We start from the raw sequence: 22,963 nt of genomic DNA on the forward strand, positions 1-22,963 counted from the left end.
TTGATGTTAAGGTTGAGGATGAGGACCAAGCCCTCATATTGTTACTTTCATTGCCAAAATCCTATGAAAACCTTGTTCAAACTTTGATGCTTGTTGGTGATAGTCTAAGCATGGAAGAGACGAGAAATTCGCTATTAGCGGATGACCTTCGTAAGGTTGCTACTAGCAGTATGGCGTCGGGTGGAGTAGACAAGGATCAAGCACAAGGGTTGTTTGTAACGAGGGGGAGGAGTAATGAAAGGGGAAAGGGAAAGGGCGGGAAATCTAGATCCAAATCTAGAGGCTCTTTCAAGAAAACGTGCTTTAGTTGTGGTGAGCTTGGCCACTTTAAAGCGGCTTGTCCAAAGAGAAAGTTGAAGCAAAAGAACGAAGGCTACAAGGAGAAACAAGAGATGCAAGAGGCGGGATATGTGTCAGAAGAGGCGGACGAATGTTTCTCGGTGACAGAGGTGTCTGAGAAGATCTTCGATAAGTGGATGCTTGATTCAGGGGCGTCACACCATATGTGCCCAAATAGGGAGATGTTTACTACCTATAGGAGTATAGATGGTGGTACAGTTATACTGGGTGATGATAGTATATGTAAAACTGTGGGACTCGGAACAATACGGATCAAGATGCACGATGGAGTGGTGAGAACATTGACGGACGTAAGACACATACCCGATTTGCGGAAAAATCTAATTTCCCTTGGTGTGTTGGAGCGGAACGGCTGTAAGATAATTATAGAGAATGGCTCCATAAAAGTCGTTAAGGGTTCTTTGGTGGTAATGAGAGGTACTCGTTACGGTAATTTATACAAACTTTTGGGGACAACAATTACGGGAGATGTAGCAGTAGGAATCAGTGGAAGGGATCCAACGGCTAGTACGAGGCTTTGGCATATGCGCCTTGGGCATATGTCAGAAAAGGGTCTATCTTTGATGTGCGGGAAAGGCTTGTTGAAGGACATGAAGAAGCCTTGCATGGAGTTTTGTGAGCATTGTGTGTTCGGGAAGGCACACAGGGTGACGTTCTCTACAAGCAAGCACAGGAGCAAAGATGTATTAGACTACGTACATACCGATGTCTGGGGACCGGCAAAGTTACCTTCCAAGGGTGGTTCCAGGTATTTTGTTACGTTCATTGATGATCATTCGAGATTTGTTTGGCTTTATTTTCTGAAGCATAAGAATGAGGTATTCAACACATTCCTGGTGTGGAAAGCAATGGTTGAGAACAAAACTGGTCGAAAGCTGAAGACGTTAAGGTCGGATAATGGGACCGAGTACACGGATGGGGCATTCAAGGAGTTTTGTAATCAGGAAGGCATTGTGAGGCACTGGACAGTAGTAAACACACCTCAGCAGAATGGAGTCGCAGAGAGATTGAACCGTACACTACTTGAGAAGGCTAGATGTATGCGCTCCAATTCGGGACTAGGCGTAGAATGGTGGGCAGAATCTGTTGCTACAGCTTGTTATATTGTGAACAGGTCTCCACATTCTTCTTTAGATGGCGGCATACCTTACGAGGTGTGGTCAGGTGAACATGCAGATTACGGGAGACTTAAGGTTTTCGGTTGTACGGCCTATTACCATGTTAAAGGTAACAAACTTGACAATAGAGCAAAGAAGGCAATTTTCTTAGGATATGCTACAGGAGTCAAGGGTTATCGGCTATGGTGTACGGAAGACAAGAAGTTTGTAATCAGCAGAGATGTGGTGTTTGATGAGTCATCTATTGTAGCTATGGCGAAAGCTACGGTGCCTAGTTGTGGTGATGTTGGGTCTACTAAAGCTCAAGTAGTGGAAGTAGAAGCCGAAGACCAACGGGTTTCTAGGAATCATGATCAGGTGGAGCATCAGGATAATACTCAGGATGAGAAAATTGATGAACCCGATCATGAGGAGGTTCAAGGGGAAGGTACACAAGTGTTACAACAACAACAGCAGGATGTTTCGGTACACACTAGGCCGAAACGGTTATATAAGCCGGTACAGAGGTTAGGGTCAGACAAACCTCTTAGGCATTATGGGCAGGCAAATCTTGTTGAATATGCACTCTCGGTGGAAGACGACGAGCCGGTCACCTTCAAACAAGCTATTACCGCGGAGGATAGAGAGAGTTGGTTGGTTGCTATGCAAGAAGAGATGGAGTCTCTTCACAAGAACAAGACATGGGAGGTTGTCCCATTGCCCGAAGGTAAGTCTGTTATTGGTTGTAAATGGGTGTACAAGAAGAAAGAGGATTCTTCCGAAATCAAGGGTACAAGGTATAAGGCAAGACTAGTGGCCAAGGGTTATGCACAGAAAGAAGGGGTCGACTACAATGAGATTTTCTCACCGGTCGTGAAACATACTTCTATTCGGGTGCTATTGAGTATTGTTGCTCACAGGGATCTTGAGCTGGAACAACTCGATGTTAAAACCGCCTTCTTGCACGGAGATTTGGAAGAAGAAATTTATATGGCTCAACCTGAGGGATACAAGGTTGAGGGTAAAGAAAATCAAGTATGTCGTTTGAGGAAATCTCTTTACGGATTAAAACAATCCCCTCGCCAATGGTACAAACGATTTGATTTTTTCATGCTAAAGCATGGTTTTCGCAGAAGTGACTATGATTGTTGTGTATACATCAAGAAGCTTCGCGAAGGTGACTTTATTTATCTCCTTTTGTATGTGGATGACATGCTTATTGCTTCTCGAAGCATGGTGGAGATAAATAAGTTGAAATCTCAACTCAGTCAAGAGTTTGAGATGAAAGACATGGGCGCTGCAAAGAAGATACTGGGAATGGAGATTAAGAGAGAGCGGTCAAGTAAGAAACTGTACTTGAATCAGAAAGGTTACATCGAACGAGTAGTTTCTCGGTTCGGGGTGCAGAATGCGAAGGCGGTGTCAACACCTTTGGCACCACACTTCAGGCTCTCGGGAAAGCAATCTCCCACTACTACGGTGGAGAAGGATCATATGGATCGTGTACCGTATGCTAGTGCAGTTGGCAGTTTGATGTACGCTATGGTGTGTACTCGTCCGGATATTTCACAGGCGGTCAGTGTGGTTAGTAGGTTTATGGCAAACCCGGGGAAGACACATTGGGAAGCTGTGAAGTGGGTGTTGAGGTACTTAAAGGGTACCGTTGATACGGGTTTGTGCTTTGGTGGAGACACATGTCAGGTAAGCGGTTATGTTGACTCGGATTATGCTGGCGATCTAGATAGAAGACGATCTACTACTGGTTATGTATTTAAGGTACATGGTGCTCCAGTTAGTTGGCGATCGATGTTACAATCTACAGTTGCGTTATCTACTACGGAGGCCGAGTATATGGCTATGGCCGAGGGTGTGAAGGAATCATTGTGGTTGTGGGGTCTTCTGGATGATCTGGGGATTAAGCAGGAGTGCGTGGATGTATGGTGTGATAGTCAAAGTGCGATCCACTTGGCGAAGAATCAGGTCCATCATGCTCGTACTAAGCATATCGATGTCAGGTATCACTTTGTACGAGATGTCATAGAGGAAGGTGATGTTTCTCTCATGAAGGTACACACAGATGAGAATCCCGCGGACATGTTGACTAAAGTGGTGACGTGTAGCAAGTTTCAGCATTGTCTGGAATTGCTACAAATCGGCTCGTGTTAAGTTGCCCGAAAGGGCGTAATGGCGACAAGGTAATCTTTATGTGAAGGGTTGGTAGAACTACGGTAGGCTTGATCCTATAAAAGGGTACGTAGGCAGCCATGGTCATATGGTGCAGTCGGATGAAGTTACAAGAAGCAGATATATCTTACAACGAGTATCCTGGTGTTCGTCCAAAATTTGAGGTGTATCAAATTGTGTACGAGGTGGAGAATTGTAAGAGGCAGTTTCTAAAAATTGAAGAGGAGGTTTAAGAGGCAGCAATAGGCAGTTTCCAAATTGGGATGGTTTCCAATTTTTTGGCTCAATAGACAGTTTCCAATTTTTTGGCTTATAATATATATAAATAGGGGTTGAGTGCTTTGTAATCAATACACCAACACAAGCAACAACAACTCTTCTTTAGAGAGAGCTAAAGAGAGAGAGCAAGAGTGAGAGAAATTTTTCATAGTTTTTGAGCGGTGTTAAATTTCTCGGTCGTCGAAGATTTTGTATAGAAGGTTATTACTATACGGTACTATCTTGGGACGAACTTGCGGGTTGTGTTAGTCGTCTTCATCTATCCTTCAATAAAGATTTCTTGTTCGCCCGAGGACGTAGGCTTTAAAGCCGAACCTCGTTAAATTCTGTTCGCATATTTAGATTTTGGCTTAGCTTTTCGATTAATCTTCATAATCGGATCAATTTCTAGGATAGGTTTGATAGCTTCCGCGACTTTTAGTTCTTACAATGTTATTTATTTTTCATCGATCCTTTACTATATATGTTTCTATAATTGCGATGGTCATTTAGTTTTTCTTTTATATTGATCAAACACTTATCTCGATACAAGAAAAACAAAGTACTAAAACATGAAACTTCTACTTCTCTTAGAATTAGAAGTAGGAGGCTCAGCCCTAAGGCCGAGTCGACTCAACTCCTTTGGTCCAGCGCTTTTTCTACTAGAAAATATTTAAGCGTGTATCACAACTACAAACTGATGAAATGGCTCTTACATGTGATTCACATATATTAAAAAACTATCTTTTCAAACTGGAGTCTCTTTATTAACTCAAGTTCAAGTTCGAATAATTCCAAACACGAGATCGAAAAAATTTCCTCATAAGCCATAGTGTTTTCAAGGTCTCCTATAATTCGAGAATTTCGAAATTCTAAACCTCGTTGCATTTCCTTCAAAAGAGTACTAATATTGCTAGCAAATCACTTTGTATTGAAACTATCGAACTCTTCAATTTCTTCAGCATCAGAAACTAATTAGTAAACAATTCTTCCATCTGTTTTTTTCCTGTAGCCACCATATATCTTTGTAGCTTGAATGTTTTTTCAAGAAAATACTGCAGTTTTTCGGTTTCCTTCTTGGTTCTCATAATGCTTGAACCTCCATTCCCTATCTTAGAAAAAAAAAAGCAAACATTAACGGGTTGAACTTAACTGCAACTTCGTTAAATAAAATATAATAGTCGACATGATTAAGGAAGAGTTTACCATTCTTTTTGGGTAGATTGTTTATGTTCTCTTCAAGGGTCTGGTATTGGCCAACTTTGTTTATAGAGAAGAGGCATAAAATAACCACTAAAAGAAATAATCTTAGTCTTTGAGGTCCAGTACGAGTATTCACCATCTTTCCTTTACTTGTTTGCATGTTTTGACAGTATCTCGAGCATGAGAAGTTGCTGCGCGAGCCTCTTCATCTTGGTAGATACTCCCAAAGCATGAAGCTCAATCTTCCGTGGATGAGTACTGAAGCCACTTCATCAAATATCTTGGTTTCCACATTCATTTGCGACAAGTACTGTGTCTGTTGAACTTCTTCGTCTACTTTTTCGATCTTTTTTTTCCACAGAGCCGATGACAGTCAGAATCTTGTCTTGTACTGATTCTGTAATGGGTTTTCTTCATGTTCCTTAGTTTCCACCATTTCAGGAATTTTAACCAATATATGCATTTTTCTTTTCTTCCTCTCTACCTCTTAGTTTCCTCTTTACGATCTTAGCTCTTAACCTAACGGTTCTAAATCTCGAGTAAAATACTTTGGTGATGAGTTCGAGTAGATCTTTCGATATTGTGGATGTTGTAATTGTGATCTAATAATCTCATCTTTCAAGCATTCTAGTTCCGTCTCGCGGTCCATTAACAAGGATTCCAGTTTCATGTTTTCTTCCTCCTGTTGTGATAGATTTTGGTCAAGCTCTTCAATGTTGGATTTCAACCGCTTTGATTCGAGTTCCATACTGATTAACTTCCACTTGATAGCTTCCAATTTCTCATCTTTAAGTCTCAATTGTTCTGCAAATGCATATATTTCTAGATGATGTCTCTGCTCAAGCATGGTTGTCTTCTTCTCTGTTTCCGAGCGAAACCAACCTTCAAATTGCATATAATCTGTGGTGATCCCTTTAACACAAAAATGAAAGGGGAGATATGTGAGAAAGGTAAAAGAAAAAATAGATAAGAAATGAGAAGAAGAAATAGTCAATTTTTTATACATATATTTATACTCCCTTGAATACAGATACCATATTTAGGACTAGAATTGACACTAGTATTAGTTTGACAAAGACAATAGTGTAAGACCAAATGGAAATGGAAAAAGAGAAAGTTTTGTATTGGGACACACACGCGAGCACGCACACACACGCGCGCGAGCACGCACACACACACACAAACGCACACATCTACTATGAATCAATATGATGTCCTCCATTAAGTGGAACTGTATACACTATGGAAAGAAAAACCTAACCCAATATGAAATCTTACCGAGTTCTCCATATGCATCTCCATCAAGTGAGGGCAGATCATATTTGTGAGATGAGAAAATTTTGGTATTCGTCTTTTTCGGTTTAGGCCTTCTCCTTTTAGTTCTATGTTCTGCTTCAGTTTTGAGGCACATCCTATTATTAGTCAGATGACACGATCGAATCCTTCGGTGTTGCAAACTTGTTGTCTCAATAGTGTGAATCTCTTTCGCCCATGACAGACCTTTTAATCTTGAATTGTTTTGGTATGCCAAATTAGATGTCGAAGAGTCGCTCTCATGCTTAGAAGCATAGAGTCTCTTCCATTGCTCTGTTTCAACCTCAGCTTGTTTCCTCCTAACCTTGGAGATTTTCAACTCTTTCGATAAAATTTCTTTCTCTACTGAATCAATTTTGGATTTCTTTAACATTGTAGATAATATCTTATCCTTCTCTTCGAACCCCTTACGAATCTTGACAATCTCCAACGCTAGCTTTTGAACCATAAAAAGATACTTGTCCTTTTGTTTACGAACTATTTCATGATCTTGCTTTGAAACCTCAAGTTGTATAAGAGCTTGACCCACTTCATCTTCGAGCTGTCTCTGCTTCGATACAAGCTCAAACAGAGCAGTTTTGTAATGCCAAAGTTGAGAATTATGCTCTTTAGTTTCTTTATTCGCCGTCTCTCTCAATTCCTTTACAAGTTCTTCGGCAACCTCTAGCTTTAATTCTAGTTTCTTTCTCTTCAAACCCTCTTCTTCTTCCAAGGTTTTCATTCTAGACTCTAACAAAAGCTCCTTCTCCTGAATGTTTTTATTCAAATCAGAAATAGTTTCTTCTGTTTTCATCTCTAGAACCCGTAATTCATTCAAAAGAGCTGTAATTTGTTGTTGAAGCTTCTTTTTCTCACTAAACCAGCTCTGTTCTTGTGAGGCAAAGATGCCTACAACTTTCTCATTTGCTTTTGCATCCTCACTTCTCAATCTTTTCAGTTCTTCAACTTCAATTTTAGTTTTTTCGAGTTTCTTTTCCATCTCAGACTTCGGTTTCGTGGTTTCTCCATTCTGGATTCTCCATATAAGCAAACCCAATAGGTGGGCACTGCCTTGAAGCATTGTATCTCGTGCTACCGACAATTGATGATTAATGACATTAGTGCCGGACCCTGATAGGATATCAAGAGCGACTAATGCACACGAAACACCAAAACACATTGGATACAAGCTATCGTTAGAGAGAGAATTTAAAGAAGAAAATTGAACTACCTCCTCATCCATCTCTCAGGACTTAAGAAATTGTTTCTCCTTTTGAGAATGTCAAGAGAAGAAATAATAAGTAGAATTCAACTTAAGTTTCTAAAGCTCACAATTCACAGAGGCCACAGCTATAACAAACTTTATCAGGTGATACGAAACCCAAATTCGTTTTGAATTCGCTGAAATATTTCGACACAATAAGAGATATGGTAAAACAATTACAGAATAATGTCACTTGAACCCACACACATATCATGATATTAATCAATTCTCAAGGAAACCAGGATCATGTTTTGAGAACAAAGTAGACCCCTCGGCACTTAAAAAAGAAAACAAGAATCATGATCTCATAATGTTTTTTTTTTCCGATAAACAAATGGAACAATACCCATAAGGAACTCTACCCCAAACCATAATTCGACCTTCTGTTAGTGAAAAGTGGTAAATTCAACCTCTTTAAGAGGGATATTGAAACAGAGGAGAAATATGGGTTCAAGTGATAAATTTACTTCAACTTATATGAATTGTGAAGATAACTCAATTTTCATTAGCAAAGAGTGCCAAAACAATGGTTCTTACCTTCTCATAAAGGTTTAGAAACTGCAAAGTCAGTTGGATAAAAGTCATCTACTTTAACTGAAAAAGAGGAGGAAATCATGGAAATTATTCTCTGGTTTTCAGTGAGAAGTATAATCCAATCAACCCCACTTTCTTTTCACAAAAGCTCTTGATTTATGGTGATTGGTCTCCTCCATTAACAAAAAAGCTAGAAAGAAAAAGTTAGAGAAAGAACACCATCTTCACCTACTTGGCTAGAAGCCTAGAATATAGACAAAGATATGCTTAACAAAAAAAAGGGAAAACAAAAAAACCCACCTCTCATAAGATCACATAAATCTAGTTTAAGATTTCAAATTATGATCTAAAATTTGCCACATAACTTAATGAAGATGAATTGGGGGATAAAACCCAACTTTCTATGGGCCATTTGAACAATAAATTATCAACTATCCTTCTGCATTTTAGCTACTCACCATTAAAAAGCTTCTAAATTTTAAAGCAAATGCCAAATGGTCCTCTAATTTTAATTCTTTTCTTTTGGGTCATTTTCACAAAAACCCTATTTTTTTATAGTCTAAAAACAACTAGCCAAGAAGTTCATTAATGAATTGAACAACATAGTTTATGTAAATAGATAAGGAGATAAATAATAGAGTTTAGATAATATTGAAAAACCAGAACTTGTGAATTATAATGATTTAATCATCCATACTCTGGAAATTCAAAGAAAGAATTCACTTTTGTAAACCCTTTTCCCTAAAACTTGAAGTCAAACAACCAAAGCCATCTCTCCCACTCTAAGGGAAGATTAAATACTTACAAACATAAATGAGAGGGTATCTATGCCTCCTTGGAAGAACTCTATTAAGGTTGTCAAAGTTTCCTTCAAAAGCAACTTCTGCTCCACAGAACCCATTTCACTGCACCAATGGCTTCTTTTTTTTATGAAACTTTTTAAGAGGGATGCAACGCGAGGAATTCTAAGGAGTTCACCCATTCTATTACTAATCTCGGCCAAACACGTTTAACTTTGGAATCTAAAGAGGTCCGGTACATTAGTGCTAGTATGATCGCATTCCATCCTAGTACTAATCTCGCCCAAGCACGTTTAACTCCAGAGTTCTAATGGGATCCGGTACATTAGTGCTAGTACGATCGCATCAGCTTCTCGACAGAAGCATTGATTCATACAACCTCCCCTCCCCTAGTCCCCTCTAATCGAAATCTTCTTCTTCTTCTGCACTGTGCACACTGAAAAATTCGGATCCCTAGACTATGTCACTCAGTAGAGGCGGTGGTGCCCATAAATTTTGGTAAGACGTTTGTTTATGGAAATGTTATATTTTTACTCGTCTCTTCTCATGGATAATAGCCGACACCTAAGTTCAATTTTACACGCCCCCACGCTTCACCCTATTCACCAAAAAAACCCAAGGGAGTGGCAAAACTTATTCTAGTATTACTCTATAATTTTTCATCTTATTTTTTCTGATTCTACTTCACTTTTTCTTTATTCTGGTATGATATTTGAAATTACAAAAATTGTTAAATTAATTGATGCGGTGTCCTCGATAAATTTATGAGTACAGATATACGAACCGGATTGTCACTACAATATTTCTCTTTTGAAAAATAAGTATACAAAAGATTTTTATTCTAAACCTTTCATATTTAACCCCAACCCAATCATCTCTTGAAAGCCACATAAGTCATCAAAGTCTGCTACTAAATAGATGATTCATCCAAAAGGTTTTGATCTTGCAAAACTTATCAGTTGTTAACAACCAAAAAGGAGTTTAAACATAAGTGCTTCATGACATTAATCTCTCTCACAGAGCACTACCCGGATAAAGTTTTTATATATATATGGGGTTCAGGTGGTCTGGCATCATTTCTCTCGTCGAAAGCTAGTTCACAATATAATAAATCGTGAGATTCGATTTAACTTTTTAATTTTATATAGAAACAAAAATAAGTTATCAAGTAAGACTAGTTGATTTATATAAATTTTGTAAACAACTATATATAGAGTAATAGCTAGAGGTAACTATAGTATAAGCAAAAGTTAATTAAATACGAAAAGGACAAATATTTTTATCAATTAAAACAAATACTAAATATCCTTGATATCTTTGTGAATCTAATGTGGTGCTTATGACTGATGACAGATAACTTTTGTTTGAGAGAAAATTGTATAATATCTTTTATTATATTTAGCACTAATGACTAATGGTGTTAAGATCTTCCTAGCCCTACATAATAATTTGATATATATATATATATATATATATAGAGAGAGAGAGCTTTTCCCTAATCAGGCGGCGAAACTTTACGAAAAAATATGATATAGTATTTTAGATTTTTATGGATTTGAATCCCATATACTACGACAGTCGCAAAGAGAAACATTGGCGGAATGAAAAACAACTCATTAGTTGGGTTTGATTTGTCACATTAGTAATTCTATTGATATACGATTTCTCTCCCTCAATATGCACCTAGAAGCCGACGTACAAATCGACTACATAGAGAACAAATTAAAAAGAAAAAGAAAGGTTAGAGGTATGTCAATTACTTGGATGTTGAAATAGACCTACCTTGCCAACCAGTGGTTAGCTCATTATACCTTCAAATCTCACACCATTGTACTCTAATAATAAAAAAAACATCCTTCAATTGAAAGAATCTTTAAAGAAACCCTTGATCCAACTTTACTCTTCTTAAAATTATAAGAAGTTCTAAAATTCATCTTTACTATCTCTTTTAAGGGGTTCTCACACTTTAATACAATAATTTGGCAAACCAACAAAAAGTAGAATTGAAGTACTATTGAAGATAAGACTCTGTCTTCAAATCAAAACAAATAAATAAAAGCAACTTTGTTTAATAATGTCACAAAAGATATCCATTTGTATATTTTAGTATGATATGTTTGGGCTATAAGATGCTTGTGAAGGCCCAATTTTATAGTGGAGAGCCATGGGCTTGTCCCATCATGATAAAGAAATTACCCATTAATTATTTTTGGATATTAAAGATGAATTATATATATAATATATACATATATAAAATATTTTATTCATAAAGTTGCATTCTCTTCAATTGCATTATCTAAGCAAACACATCTCATTCTCTCAAACATATAGACTTCCATCATAACTTGATACAAGTATGAGTTAACATGGGATTAGTAGCACTTCTATTTGGATAGAAATCAAAGACTTTTGTCTCATTTTATTTTGATTGAGTTTAAGAAGTAAAGAAAGGAGATTAATTGGCATAAATGATGGGAACTTTTTCAACTAGAAGTACCACTTCAATGTCTTCTCATCTCTATCCCCCAAAACTTCAACTCAAACTCTATCAAACCTTCATATTTTCAGTTCCTGTCCTTTTCTCCATAATTCTTATCCTTTTATTTTACCTTTTTTACCTCAAGAGAAGAAGAAGAAACTCTAACCTAGTCTCATCTCAGTTACCTTCTATAATTCCAACCACTAATCTCAATCAAACCATCTCCCCTCTTGTCTCTATGGTACTCTCTCACTCTCATGGATTCTTAATTTGCTATATTTGGTATATATATAATATCTGATTTTGCATGTTCTTTGTGTGTATATTAAATTTCAGGTGGACTTGAGGGATGAGTTCAAAGGAAAACTTCACACAATTATATTTGATGAGGACTTGAAGGCAAAGGATCCACAGTAAGTAAACATAACTCATCATTTCATCCTCAATGTTGAAAACCTTTCTAACACTCAACCATCAACTTGTTAGATAATCTTAAACTTTTGATATTTAAAATATGATATTCATTTATACATACTAGGTTTCTGTCGCGTCCTCGGTAAATCCCTATTGACTAACGCCGTAACATTCTCAAATTCTTGACACTACTACCCTTTTATTTTAAGTCGAATTACAAAAAGATTTTACCTCATACTAAAATAAGTCTAACCAATAAAATGCAGTATAATTTATATAACATTACAAAAGGATTTTCTATATATATATATATATATGTTTTCGGGCTAATGTTTGATATTTATGTGTCAACTTATATAAAAACAAATCTAATAATTTGCATTTTTTGGTACAGATGTTGTGTGTGCTTGGGAGAATTTGAAATCAAAGAACAATTGCACCAAATCCCAGAATGTAAACATGTCTTTCATGTTGAATGCATTCATAATTGGCTCCAAACAAATACTACATGCCCTCTTTGCAGATGCTTCATTGTTCTTTCCATCACTAGGCTGAAACATGATCTGGAATCAGCAACCTCTAGTACCATTCAACATCTCACAACAAACCCACCTTCCCGTGACGAACAACTAAGAGAATCAAGAAATAATTCTGATGAACATATTTCCATTAGTGTGAATGTAAGCGGGGCGAGTTAGTTTAGTAGTTTAATGATTTTTAAAATAAGGATTACTTGACGTAAGTTAGATTAATCCATGAGAAATATCGCGTTTCAATCGATGATGAACATGTGATTCGTTCTGAAACTCAATTGTTTGCGAAGAAGCAAATCTCTGCATACTATCATGGCTTTGTATTGTAATGGTTTTAGATATATTGCAAATTTTAAAATTATTTCGCAACGCTAAGATATATCCAATTTTGGAACAGGAAATTGGGGCGGAGGCCCAATTTCATGTTTTTTTTTGTCAAAAAGACAAGTTATCTTTTTGTCCTTTTAGGCCCCATATATAGTTTGGAAATAGGCTTGAAGGACAATTCTAAAAGCACTCCCATTTCTAATGCCGAAATTGCCCTTAGAATCTTAGCTTCTGAAGCTTTGCAAACTAGTTTGCACTGATTTGCAATCTGGTTTACAGAGCTTTGCAAACTGGTTTGCACTGCTTTACAATCTGGTTTTTTGCAAATTGATTTGCAGAGCTTTGCAATCCCGTTTGCATTGCTTTGCAATCTGGTTTGCCTTGCAATGACTTTGCACATACTTTGCAATCAGTGGGGCTAAGGCCCAATGATATTGCACTCTCGTTTGCAAACTGGTTTGCACTCTCGTTTGCAAACCGGTTTGCAATATGGTCAGTTTCGTTTTTTCCCTATATTAGATTATTTACAAAAATGCCATAGGGAGCTGAAGCCTATAAAAAGTTGATAAATCTTTTTTAACCAAAACTCAATTTTTTTAGGGAGTTTTGGCCAAATTCCCCGTTTTGGAATTCCTTTTCTTTTAATGGTTTAAGATATGTTGTGAATTGACGCAATGAGAATAAAAAAGAACTTGACTTCAAATATAGGTTTAATCATGTCATATCATATCAAACTAGCTAGTGATTTCAATTGGCATGCAAGATACTCTTTTAAGAAAGATACTCTTTTAAGAAGTTCAATATACGGGATATAAGATAACTGTATAGTTGCGGGCGTCAACTGTGTAGAGGGTGATACTAGTTAAAACAACAGGAAATTGGGCCGGAGGCCCAATTTCTTGTATTTTTTTGTTAAAAAGACAAACCATCTTTTTTACTAGCTAGGCCCCAAGTAAGTTATAAAAATAGGTTTGAAGGACATTTTTAAAAGCACCAACTTTTTAAGAGTCAAAAATACCCTTCATTCAATTAGAAATACCTAGTAATAATCTAACTAAAAAATTAGGAACTTGAGTTTTTCTCATGAACGAACCAAGTTAGATTGTTGACGCCGATTAGAATTTCTGGGGTTTGAATTGATTTTGGCTATAAGATAGGTTGATGTTTTTAGGTTTTGGTGATTTAATCTATTTGCTTGTTGTTTGAAGAGGTTTTTAAGGGGTTTGATTTAGTTTTTGGTTCTAAATTCTAGAGAGAGAAAGTTTTATATACTTTCAATGGAAGGAGAATTTGATAGTGTAGGGTATAATCCAACTTCTTCATTGCTTTATTTTCATTGAGTTATGAATGATGGATGACAATTTGTTAGTTTTGATGTTTATGTTCAAACTTATTTGTTGGATTTACATGGAAGTTGTGAAAGTATAGTTGATGCATGCAATGTGTTTGATAAAATGCTTGAAAGAGATGTTGTTGCTTGGAATGCAACGTTAATTGGTTATACAAGACTTAGGTAGGTTGAAATAGCTATAAAGTTGCTAGATGAAATGCCTATGAGAAATATTTTTTCTTGGACAATAATGATTGGTATTTATGTTCAAATTGAGAATTTCATGAAAGCTTTGTAAGTTTTTCGAAGAAATGTAAAATGATGGTGCTAGAGCTTATAAAATGACTATTATGAATTTGTAGGGGTTTTAGCTAGTTTTTCGATACAACATTCTATTAGACAATATATAATAATTTGAACAAATTTCATGTTAAATCAATTCAAAAACTAATTTGCAAACCATTTGCATGGCTCTGCAAGGTGTTTGCAAGGCTTTGCAAGGCTCTGCAAGGTGTTCGCAAGGTATTTGCAAAGCTTTGCAAGGCTCTGCAAGGTGTTCGCAAGGTTGTGCAAGGTATTTGCAAAAGTCATGCAAGGTGTTCGCAAGGCTCTGCAAAGTTTTTGCAAGGCTCTGCAAGGTGTTCGCAAGGCTCTGCAATTTGTTTGCAAAAACCATGCAAGGTGTTTGCAAAAACCATGCAAGGTGTTTGCAAGGCTCTGCAAGGTGTTTGCAAGGCTTTGCAAGGCAGTGCAAAGTGTTTGCAAACCATGCAAGGTGTTTGCAAGGCTCTGCAAGGTGTTTGCAAGGCAGTGCAAGGTGTTTGCAAGGTATTTTCTTAGACTGGGTTAGGTTGGTCTTTTTACTGAAATTGAAATTTACATAATTGCCATCAGGGAGGTGAAGCCTAAAAAACTTTGATGAATCTTTTTTAACCAAAGTCATAATTTCTTAGGGAGTTTTGACCAAATTCCCCTTAAAACAATTGGAAAAGAAAATAGAAAAGAAAATTGTTAAAAAGCATATCTAGTTACGCAAAATTGAAATGAAAAAATTCTAACATAACCGTTGGTAATACTAGTTAAAATCTTAAAAAACCCTACTACTAGTTAAGGGTACAATACCGTTGGTAATACTAGACAAGGGTATAAAGCCGTTGGTAATAGGGCTGGGAAAACGGTCCGGAACCCCGCGATCCGGCCCGTTCGGCCCGAACCGCGAGAGACCGATGACCGAAGCCAACCCGAGCTGGCTTACCCGGCCCGATAGCTCGGGTTAATTGGGCCGGGACTCGGACATGCTCTCAAATCCGAGTCCCGGCCCGAAAAGCCCGCCCGCTACCCGTCCGATGGAGTCTGCCCGCTACCCGAGCCCGAGAGAGAGCCCGATTAAAGATAAGCCCGCAACCCTACTCTCACAATCCGCGTGAATTGTTTAGATCCAACGGCTATCTCTTAAAATTAGATATCAGCCGTTGGATCTAAACAGGTTGCCCATTCATCTCCTATAAAACCCTCCCCAAAAGCAGAAACCCTAAGAAAGCTAACCCACATCTCTCTCTGTCCGCCTCTCTGTCTCTCTCTCTCTCTGTCCGCCTCTCTCTCTCTCTCTCTCTGTCCGCCTCTCTCTGCCTCTCTCTCTCTCTAACTAAAACATAAACCACAATGAACCCTAAATACTTAACCATTGAAACTAAACACTCATCTCATTATTTAATTTATCATCCTACAATTTACTTCTTCATGTGGGTTAAGAGTGATGAAGAATATGGTTGGTAAAATTGTTTCTCTAATCTGTTTCTACTATTCTTCTTCCTCATGTGGGGTATAGGTAAAGAATAAAAGATTGCGTAGTTTGTTTTTCTTTTTTCTTATATGAGATTCAAATGGGTGTATTTTGTTAAATGATGATGATATGAATTTTTTATTTTTAAGGTTGTAATTTTGTTTATTATTTTGACAGTAATGTTAATCTAGGGTTTAATCTCTTTTTGAAGATTTGTTATTATGGAAATTTAGGGTTTGTTCTAGGGTTTAATAAATCAGATCTGTTAGTATGAAGATGTAGGGTTTAAGATCTTTTTGTAGTCTAAGTTTTCCTAAATTTCTAGTTTAGGTTTTCACCCTATGATAATCTCTCTCCTTCTCTCTCTGGTAATCCCATATAGTTGAGTTACAGTAAAAATTTGATCCTGGGTTTTGATTTTTAGGATTTCAATAACTCAATCTAAAGATTATTAGTAGTTTCTTGTTGTATTTTTTGTTTATTTTTTCATTTCATGGCTTCTTCAACCATACTTCTTAATGGACCTGTGAAATCTCTTACTCATCACTCTAAATTGATTAGGTTTTCTTAGATCAAATTTTAATGGAAAATCAATACCTAAACTGGGTTTTATTTCTTATAATAGAAAGAGTTCAAAATCAAGAACTTTACCAATACCAACAAAATTTCTTTTTATTAAAGAATTGTCTTTTTTTAATATTTTTTAAGTCTAAAAAACCCGAGCCCGTCCGACCCGAGCCCGTTGGAACCCGCTCGGACAGCCGGGCTCGGACGGGCTACGGGCACCAATATGGCGTGTTTTGTCCGGCCCGATCCGCCCGACTCCCTACTGCGGGCTCGATTTATCCAAGCCCGATCCGCCCGAGCCCGGCTCATTCTTGCCCGAACCCGTCCGAGCCCGCCCGATTCCCACCCCTAGTTGGTAATACTAGTGAAGCGGTATAAAACCTTTGCTAATGACATTATTGGTCTACAAAGTTAACCGTCAAATACAAAACCACCTTCAAATTTAACATGTAAAAAAGACTACTAAGAACAAAAGTAATGCTACAAAAGTAGACACCATTGTAGTCTTCAAGGGCATTCTTCCTTTATCACTCCTAAATGCAATTGCTTCGTAAACTGGCCAAGCATTTACTATCACAAACCCTGACATGAACAATTTAACAAAAGTTTCTTCCATGCTCACATAACCCAAGATTACTCTTGTTAAACCGATAGAAAAAGATATTAGGTTGATTATGGCGGCCAATGTCAACGGTATAAACAACGGCGATGCCACTCCAAACTCGAATATACCTTGTTTGTATCGTTTACTTTGATCACTGTCGATTACTTTACTTGTTATATTGAATCCAAAGGTAGAAATATGTAATGACTGAAGTGTGAAATCGATAGTTCCGAATAAGTAAGATGAAAGGCCCCGGATTGACCACATTCTTTGATCACACCACCATTGTCTGATTGTTCCTCCCAATAAAACAAAGTCTAAACAATCTTGTATATAGGACCCTAGGAATAGGAATACATACAAGTAGAACCAAGGATCACACACCTGCAATATCACAAATGCATTAGAAGTGATTGAGGACATGGGCTTATGATTGTCATAAGGCCCAACTTGGTATGGGAGAGTCAGTGGGCCTAAGTGCCCCCTGACATTGAGTATTGTAGACACATACCTTGGGAAAGATCTTCATTTGTTTGAAAATATCTAATGGGAGAGCAAGTGAGTATATAGTGATTGGGATGGACCAAATGGCCCAAAATGCGAAGTAAGAGTAAGCTAAGCCCATAAGGACGCCTCTCGATTTTATTCCATGTGTAATTGGGCTGAACTCACAAAAGGCCACTTCTAGTGAGCCTACTGCCCATCTTTTGTTCTGGCTTAATACATCATAGAGGTTGATTGGAATATCACCCAAAAATGCTGCCCTTTTTGGATGGAAGAATATACTGTTCCACCCTTGGCAATGCATCTGATAACCTGTATAAAAGTCCTCTACCAATGACCCATATCTGAAGCCCATCTGCGAACATATGTACATATCAAGTATCGACTATCATGTCACGTTATTAGATTTATTAAAAAAGTCGAAAGTGAAAGCCCAATATTTCCCTTAAGCTTACCTCAGAACCCCATTTTGTACCACGTTCGTAATCACAACTTGCAAAGGTATGAGCTTGTTTAAGAACAGCTTCGCACTGAATTGACTTATCTAAGACGTGTTCCGAGTTTGACTCAGGTATTTCAGCAGATATGAATGAAGAAGGGCCACCCAAAAAAGCTTGTCGACGAAAAAAAGTTCCACTTCCGACATAGTTCGTTCCTGCTAAACCATCCATACCAATAGGGTTTATCTGATATAGTCGTTTATTTTCACCGCCGTAAATGTCATTCTTGTTGATCCCGTGAAAACGTTGCGGGAACTGTAAATAAGCATATCGCGACGTCTTTGTGTCTAACAAAAAACAAAGCATGTAAATTGGAGTTCTTGGATCGTTTGAGTACATATCACAGTCTAATGTTAGGACTACTGGTGCATTTGTCATTGAAGCTGATACCCGAAGCTAAAATCACAAAAGAAATTGTCTCACTTAAAGTTTTTCACGTGAATAGAAATTAGGCTCTCTTTTTTCTCTAACAAGACAAAGGATTAGTGATATCAATTTTACGTTAACTATATGTGAAAGTAATGTTTCTAAAATAACTTACGAGAACGTTTAGAGCGCCCCCTTTGAAGTGGTGTGAGGAAGTCTTGCTTTTCTCTCTAGAGACATACACAAGATTTGGCATATCATGGCCCATGATGTCTTTGTCCTTGTCACTCTCTAACAAAACCTGTTAACAAGCAAGATGACATTTGAAACCATATACTGATTTTCATTCTTCAGTATTATCTACAACCGATGCAACTCAGATCTGAAGGGCTGACTTGATCTATTAGATTGAATCGGGCAACATCCTTTGGCTGGAGTTATAAGAGGTTTAGTCTTCTAGTTTAGAGGTCAAGGGTTCGAGACACGCTCATAATTCAAAAAAAAAATATTAAACTGAACCGACCCAACTGAGTCAAATTGGTGTCATCGTCTATTAATACCTGAATTACAGTGGGATGATCTTGACGAGAAAATCCAGCCGTCCATTTGTTGAAAGCTTGGCGTTCCACATCGGTTTTGATATACTCATCAACAACAGAACCTCTCTCAACAGCACTCTCTACCTTCATCTTCATTGTTTCGTACATAATCTAGATCAGAAAAATCCAATGGTTAAAATCAATTATGTTTGTTAAATACAAGGTAATTGATCCAACCGTGAAAAGTAGTCTATATCAGAAAGGGGTCTTTCATATAAATTTTTTATTTTTTTGGAAACTGATTACATTGTCGTACAATTGTCATTGAATACATCAAAGATGTGATAAGCTTGCTAACCGTCCACTCAAACTCTAACATGACCTGACCTATAGCCCCACTCAAACATAACCTGACCTATAGCCCAACTAGATAATGACCTAAAGCCCAACTACACTACCTTATTTATACCCTAATACTCCCACTCAAACATAACCTGACCTATAGCCCAACTAGATAATGACCTAAAGCCCAACTACACTACCTTATTTATACCCTAATAATCCCAATTCAAATAACCAAAGATTCCACCTTCTCTGGGATTCGAACCTGGGACCTCCAGAGATTTTTGGAGTTTATGTCAACACCTTGGAACCACTTGGGCTACCAACCGTTGACCTTTCATATAAATTATTAACACTCACATGATCTTCTTGTTCATCCTCTGTAATCATGCTATGCACTATAATGCAGACACATTATATAACAAAATGCATTTTTATTACGATGTTTCTTTTCATTAATGTTTTCTTAAATCTAATACATTTGTGCTTTTAAATATAATTGTTATGTCTTTTTAAAATAATATATTAGTAGTAATGAATTTTTGAAAAAAGCTATATTATAGTAATGAATTAAACTATATAAGAGAGATGAATAATGTTTGACCATAGGAGTGGAATCCTAAAAATACACCCTAAATTTTTTTAAAAAATGTTCATTAGGAGAAGCACCTTTGAAGATGCTCTAAGAATTTTGTTGAAACAACTTTGAGACAAAAAATTCTGTATGGAGTTGGTCCCATAAGTTTAGCAACCTAAACATCTTACCAAATAAAACAAAAACCTTTATGGTTAAATTAATGATTTTGGTGTAAGGTGAGATATTATATAGATGGTGTAGATATTAAAGCATTAGAAATCATTGAATTTGGAGAAAATAAAGTTTAGGTCAATTCATGTTGGCCTATGGCAGTACCTAGAAGTCTCAAATAGACTTATAGTACTATTTTCTTTTGTCTTTGTGGAAACTTGAATAAGAGCCCCTAGATTTTTTATATAGAATAATCTTTAAAATGGTAGCATCTAAATGTTTCACAAAACAAAAGGTACACTCAACCCACCTCGTGGGACTCTCACTTGAATCGTATGTGAGAGAAACTCTTGTTTTTCTCTCCTGTCACATGTTCAGTCACGTGGAGAGAGAAATTAATTCTTATTCCTCTCACATGCGGTTCAAGTGGGAATCCCAGGAGACATGGTGTCTAACCTTGTTGTTCACAAATCACAAAAACAATACTTCATAGTTTTGCTCATAATCAAACATATGAGATGGGGAAATTTTAAAGTGTCCTTGGGAATTGTTAAAGACGTATCCTTCTCTCACAAACTCCTCAGATTTGGAGGAAGACGACTTTAGTACTTATAAGAGACACCTTTAAAACTTGGCGAAATATTTAAAATTTCAGGTTTGTACCTTGAGCTGGTCAACCTCAGCTGACTTACTAGCATGGACAGAGCTAAAGTGCACCTCTGGGGATCTATCTTCTATCATGTTCTTCTTACAGTATGGTAACCAGTGAGTAGCAAACTTTGAAGCTTCAAAGAAAGCAAATAGAGTCAACATTGATCCTCCATCGTCAGATACATATACCGATATCTTATCGGGCGGATAATCATAAGCCATGACTGATAAAGCTGTGTTAACTACACCCATGGGTGGTTCCTTGTATGGATCAGCTGTGCATATGAACACGTCTAGCTTCGGATAATCACGATCATTCGGTACCACTTTGGCTAGGTTTTCAGGGTGAACATGGCGAGTAACGGGACGCATACGGAATGACTGAGTGGTGGCCCACATGAAAGCTAGTACTACATCGGAAAGTATGAAAGTGAGGTGGAGAAAGATGGTGTTGGTGGTGGTTGAGTGGAAGAGAGTGAGGAAGTGGTGGAAGAATAGAGAGATAATACCACACGTGTAAACTAAGGCAAATATACGGTTAAACAACGCGGAAGGCAGAACTTTAAGCGTGTGAAGAGGAGGAGGAGAAAGAGAGGAAGTGTTCATGGTGGACTTATCTTTTGAGTTTTGAGCCTCTCCCTCTATCCCAAACATAGAAGATAGGGTCGAGCACAAACGAGTGAGAAAATATAAGCAAATTGAAGGAGGGGTATTTTTGTCTTTCCCAACTCTTGTGGGTGAAAAGACCAGAATATCCTTTGTCTTATTTGTCTGACACAATATTCAAAAGAGTTATCATGTCGGTCGTTATCATTACTTCTTGGAAAAAGATTGGGGACCGAATTTTTGTGGTGAAAAGGGGCGTGAATTGCCATCCACCCTTGGATCCACAACCACTTTCTCTCTTGATGAAATCAACGTGAATCCAAGGGTGGATTACTTTTTTTTAGGGCCGATCAGGCCCCGTCAATGTGTTCCACGTATGTGAACCACACGCTTAAAAATGACCTAAATACCCTCATTTCTTTATCATTGTAGACTATGCATAGTTTTAGATGCCTCAAGTCCTTTACGTTTTTTTTGTTGAGTTCCTTAATGATCTTTCAACAAAAAATAAAAATTCCTTAATGATCTTTTTTGATATGCGGTAGAATTACCTTCTAGATATTTTTTTTTTGTTGAAAGGGTTACCTTCATAGTTCAAAAAGAAAAAGAGTTACATTCTACAAGATATTTAAACATGTATCCATTTGGTAAAAAGAATTAATTTAATGTCTAATTTTATTAAAGAGATAAATAAATTGAAGAATCAATATTATCTATGTGCAGGGGTGGACCTATGTGGACCAGCCAGGATTTGTAACTTCTCTTGTAGACACATAGTTGAAAGGTTGTCACGGTTTAATGCACTGATGTTTACCTCGTGTTTTGACCAACTTGCTGAAATACTTGGTATTTTGACCAACTTGCTGAAATACTTGGTATTTTGACTAGCTTTTAAAATGACCACTTAAATCACTTTTTTGTCATTTTTTTTCTTCTTTTGTTAGTGATAGGTTAACTTTACCTTTATTTATTGTTAATATTACGAAAGATAAAGAATTGTTCCGAGAGAAAACAAGAGATTTGTACGTATTTTTCATCATCTCTCCTTTTTTCCTTCGTGTTTGACGCCTTTTTCATTTCATCTTCTTTTAGGATAAAGATGAGATTGTATGAAGAGAGGGACTAGTTCTTTGTTGGCGAGTTTCATTATTTTTGTCTCTCTCACTCTCTCTATCCTTCTTCAAACTACTATCTACTTTATTCCATGTAGAAAATTATCAAAATTTATAGATATATGTATAACCATCTCCTTTGGAAGCAGAAACAAGGGCTGCAAAGCTAGCACTTTCCATTGCACTACTACTCCCCGAGTATGAGTGTGGTATTGAGGGCGATGCTATGATTGTAATACATGCATGCTCGAAGGAGCTGAATGAGGTACCGTGGAGAATAAAACCGATTGTAATGGAGATCCAGTCAGATATTGCAAAGCTTGAGAAGACAGAGTTCTCTTATTGTCCTCGTGAGGCGAATAATGTTGCGCATATGTTAGCAAAGTTCTCTAATGTAAACTTGAATCAAACTTTGGAGATCTATGAGACTCCTAGTTGCATTGTATGTCCGTTGGCGGCAGATTTAGCCAACATTCATTATTGTTCTAATAACTAATAAAACAGGCAATGGCCTATGTTCATCAAAAAAAAAAAAACCATCTCCGCCGTGCACATTTGCATAATG

At 37.2% G+C, this 22,963-nt stretch overlaps 3 protein-coding genes across 4 annotated transcripts; 1 reads left to right on the plus strand and 2 right to left on the minus strand.

The window, feature by feature from the left end:
• Positions 1-4,644: 4,644 nt before the first annotated feature.
• Positions 4,645-9,428, minus strand: LOC147569402 (uncharacterized). Of its 2 annotated transcripts, none has more exons than XM_086655887.1 (3): positions 6,381-9,428; positions 5,106-6,014; positions 4,645-5,007 (listed from the first exon to the last, which is right to left on the minus strand). In XM_086655887.1, exons 1-2 carry the CDS (start codon positions 7,636-7,638, stop codon positions 5,617-5,619), a joined length of 1,656 nt encoding a protein of 551 aa, XP_086512013.1. In that variant the 5' UTR covers positions 7,639-9,428; the 3' UTR covers positions 4,645-5,007; positions 5,106-5,616. The 2 variants fall into 2 exon arrangements, with proteins under 2 accessions (XP_086512013.1, XP_086512014.1); XM_086655888.1 differs by having other exon boundaries at positions 4,645-5,011.
• A 1,847-nt stretch (positions 9,429-11,275) lies between these two features.
• LOC147569403 (putative E3 ubiquitin-protein ligase RHA4A) lies at positions 11,276-12,788 on the plus strand. Its single transcript, XM_086655883.1, has 3 exons — positions 11,276-11,713; positions 11,809-11,885; positions 12,281-12,788. Exons 1-3 carry the CDS (start codon positions 11,462-11,464, stop codon positions 12,582-12,584), a joined length of 633 nt encoding a protein of 210 aa, XP_086512009.1. The 5' UTR covers positions 11,276-11,461; the 3' UTR covers positions 12,585-12,788.
• Positions 12,789-15,114: 2,326 nt separating this feature from the next.
• Positions 15,115-21,366, minus strand: LOC147569404 (cellulose synthase-like protein G3). Its single transcript, XM_086655884.1, has 7 exons — positions 20,693-21,366; positions 18,961-19,110; positions 18,576-18,701; positions 17,990-18,430; positions 17,542-17,889; positions 16,789-17,414; positions 15,115-15,242 (listed from the first exon to the last, which is right to left on the minus strand). Exons 1-6 carry the CDS (start codon positions 21,332-21,334, stop codon positions 16,869-16,871), a joined length of 2,253 nt encoding a protein of 750 aa, XP_086512010.1. The 5' UTR covers positions 21,335-21,366; the 3' UTR covers positions 15,115-15,242; positions 16,789-16,868.
• Between the last annotated feature and the right edge of the window lie 1,597 nt (positions 21,367-22,963).

Source organism: Eschscholzia californica, unplaced genomic scaffold (assembly GCF_041429995.1).
Source record: "Eschscholzia californica isolate CP2 unplaced genomic scaffold, dmEscCali1.0.p SCAF_1, whole genome shotgun sequence".
NCBI classification, from domain to species: domain Eukaryota; kingdom Viridiplantae; phylum Streptophyta; class Magnoliopsida; order Ranunculales; family Papaveraceae; genus Eschscholzia; species Eschscholzia californica.

What these genes read in the sequence shown, in the direction of transcription:
- LOC147569402 (XM_086655887.1), bottom strand. Translation starts at nt 7,638, where the DNA reads ATGGATGAGGAGGTAGTTCAATTTTCTTCTTTAAATTCTCTCTCTAAC. An exon ending in AGATGCATATGGAGAACTCG is followed by an intron (nt 6,015 to 6,380) that starts GTAAGATTTCAT and finishes TTTGTGTTAAAG; the next exon opens with GGATCACCACAGATTATATG.
- LOC147569403 (XM_086655883.1), top strand. Translation starts at nt 11,462, where the DNA reads ATGATGGGAACTTTTTCAACTAGAAGTACCACTTCAATGTCTTCTCAT. An exon ending in TCTCCCCTCTTGTCTCTATG is followed by an intron (nt 11,714 to 11,808) that starts GTACTCTCTCAC and finishes ATTAAATTTCAG; the next exon opens with GTGGACTTGAGGGATGAGTT. An exon ending in TTGAAGGCAAAGGATCCACA is followed by an intron (nt 11,886 to 12,280) that starts GTAAGTAAACAT and finishes TTTTTGGTACAG; the next exon opens with ATGTTGTGTGTGCTTGGGAG.
- LOC147569404 (XM_086655884.1), bottom strand. Translation starts at nt 21,334, where the DNA reads ATGTTTGGGATAGAGGGAGAGGCTCAAAACTCAAAAGATAAGTCCACC. An exon ending in ATCATCCCACTGTAATTCAG is followed by an intron (nt 18,702 to 18,960) that starts GTATTAATAGAC and finishes GCTTGTTAACAG; the next exon opens with GTTTTGTTAGAGAGTGACAA. An exon ending in GTACAAAATGGGGTTCTGAG is followed by an intron (nt 17,890 to 17,989) that starts GTAAGCTTAAGG and finishes ATATGTTCGCAG; the next exon opens with ATGGGCTTCAGATATGGGTC.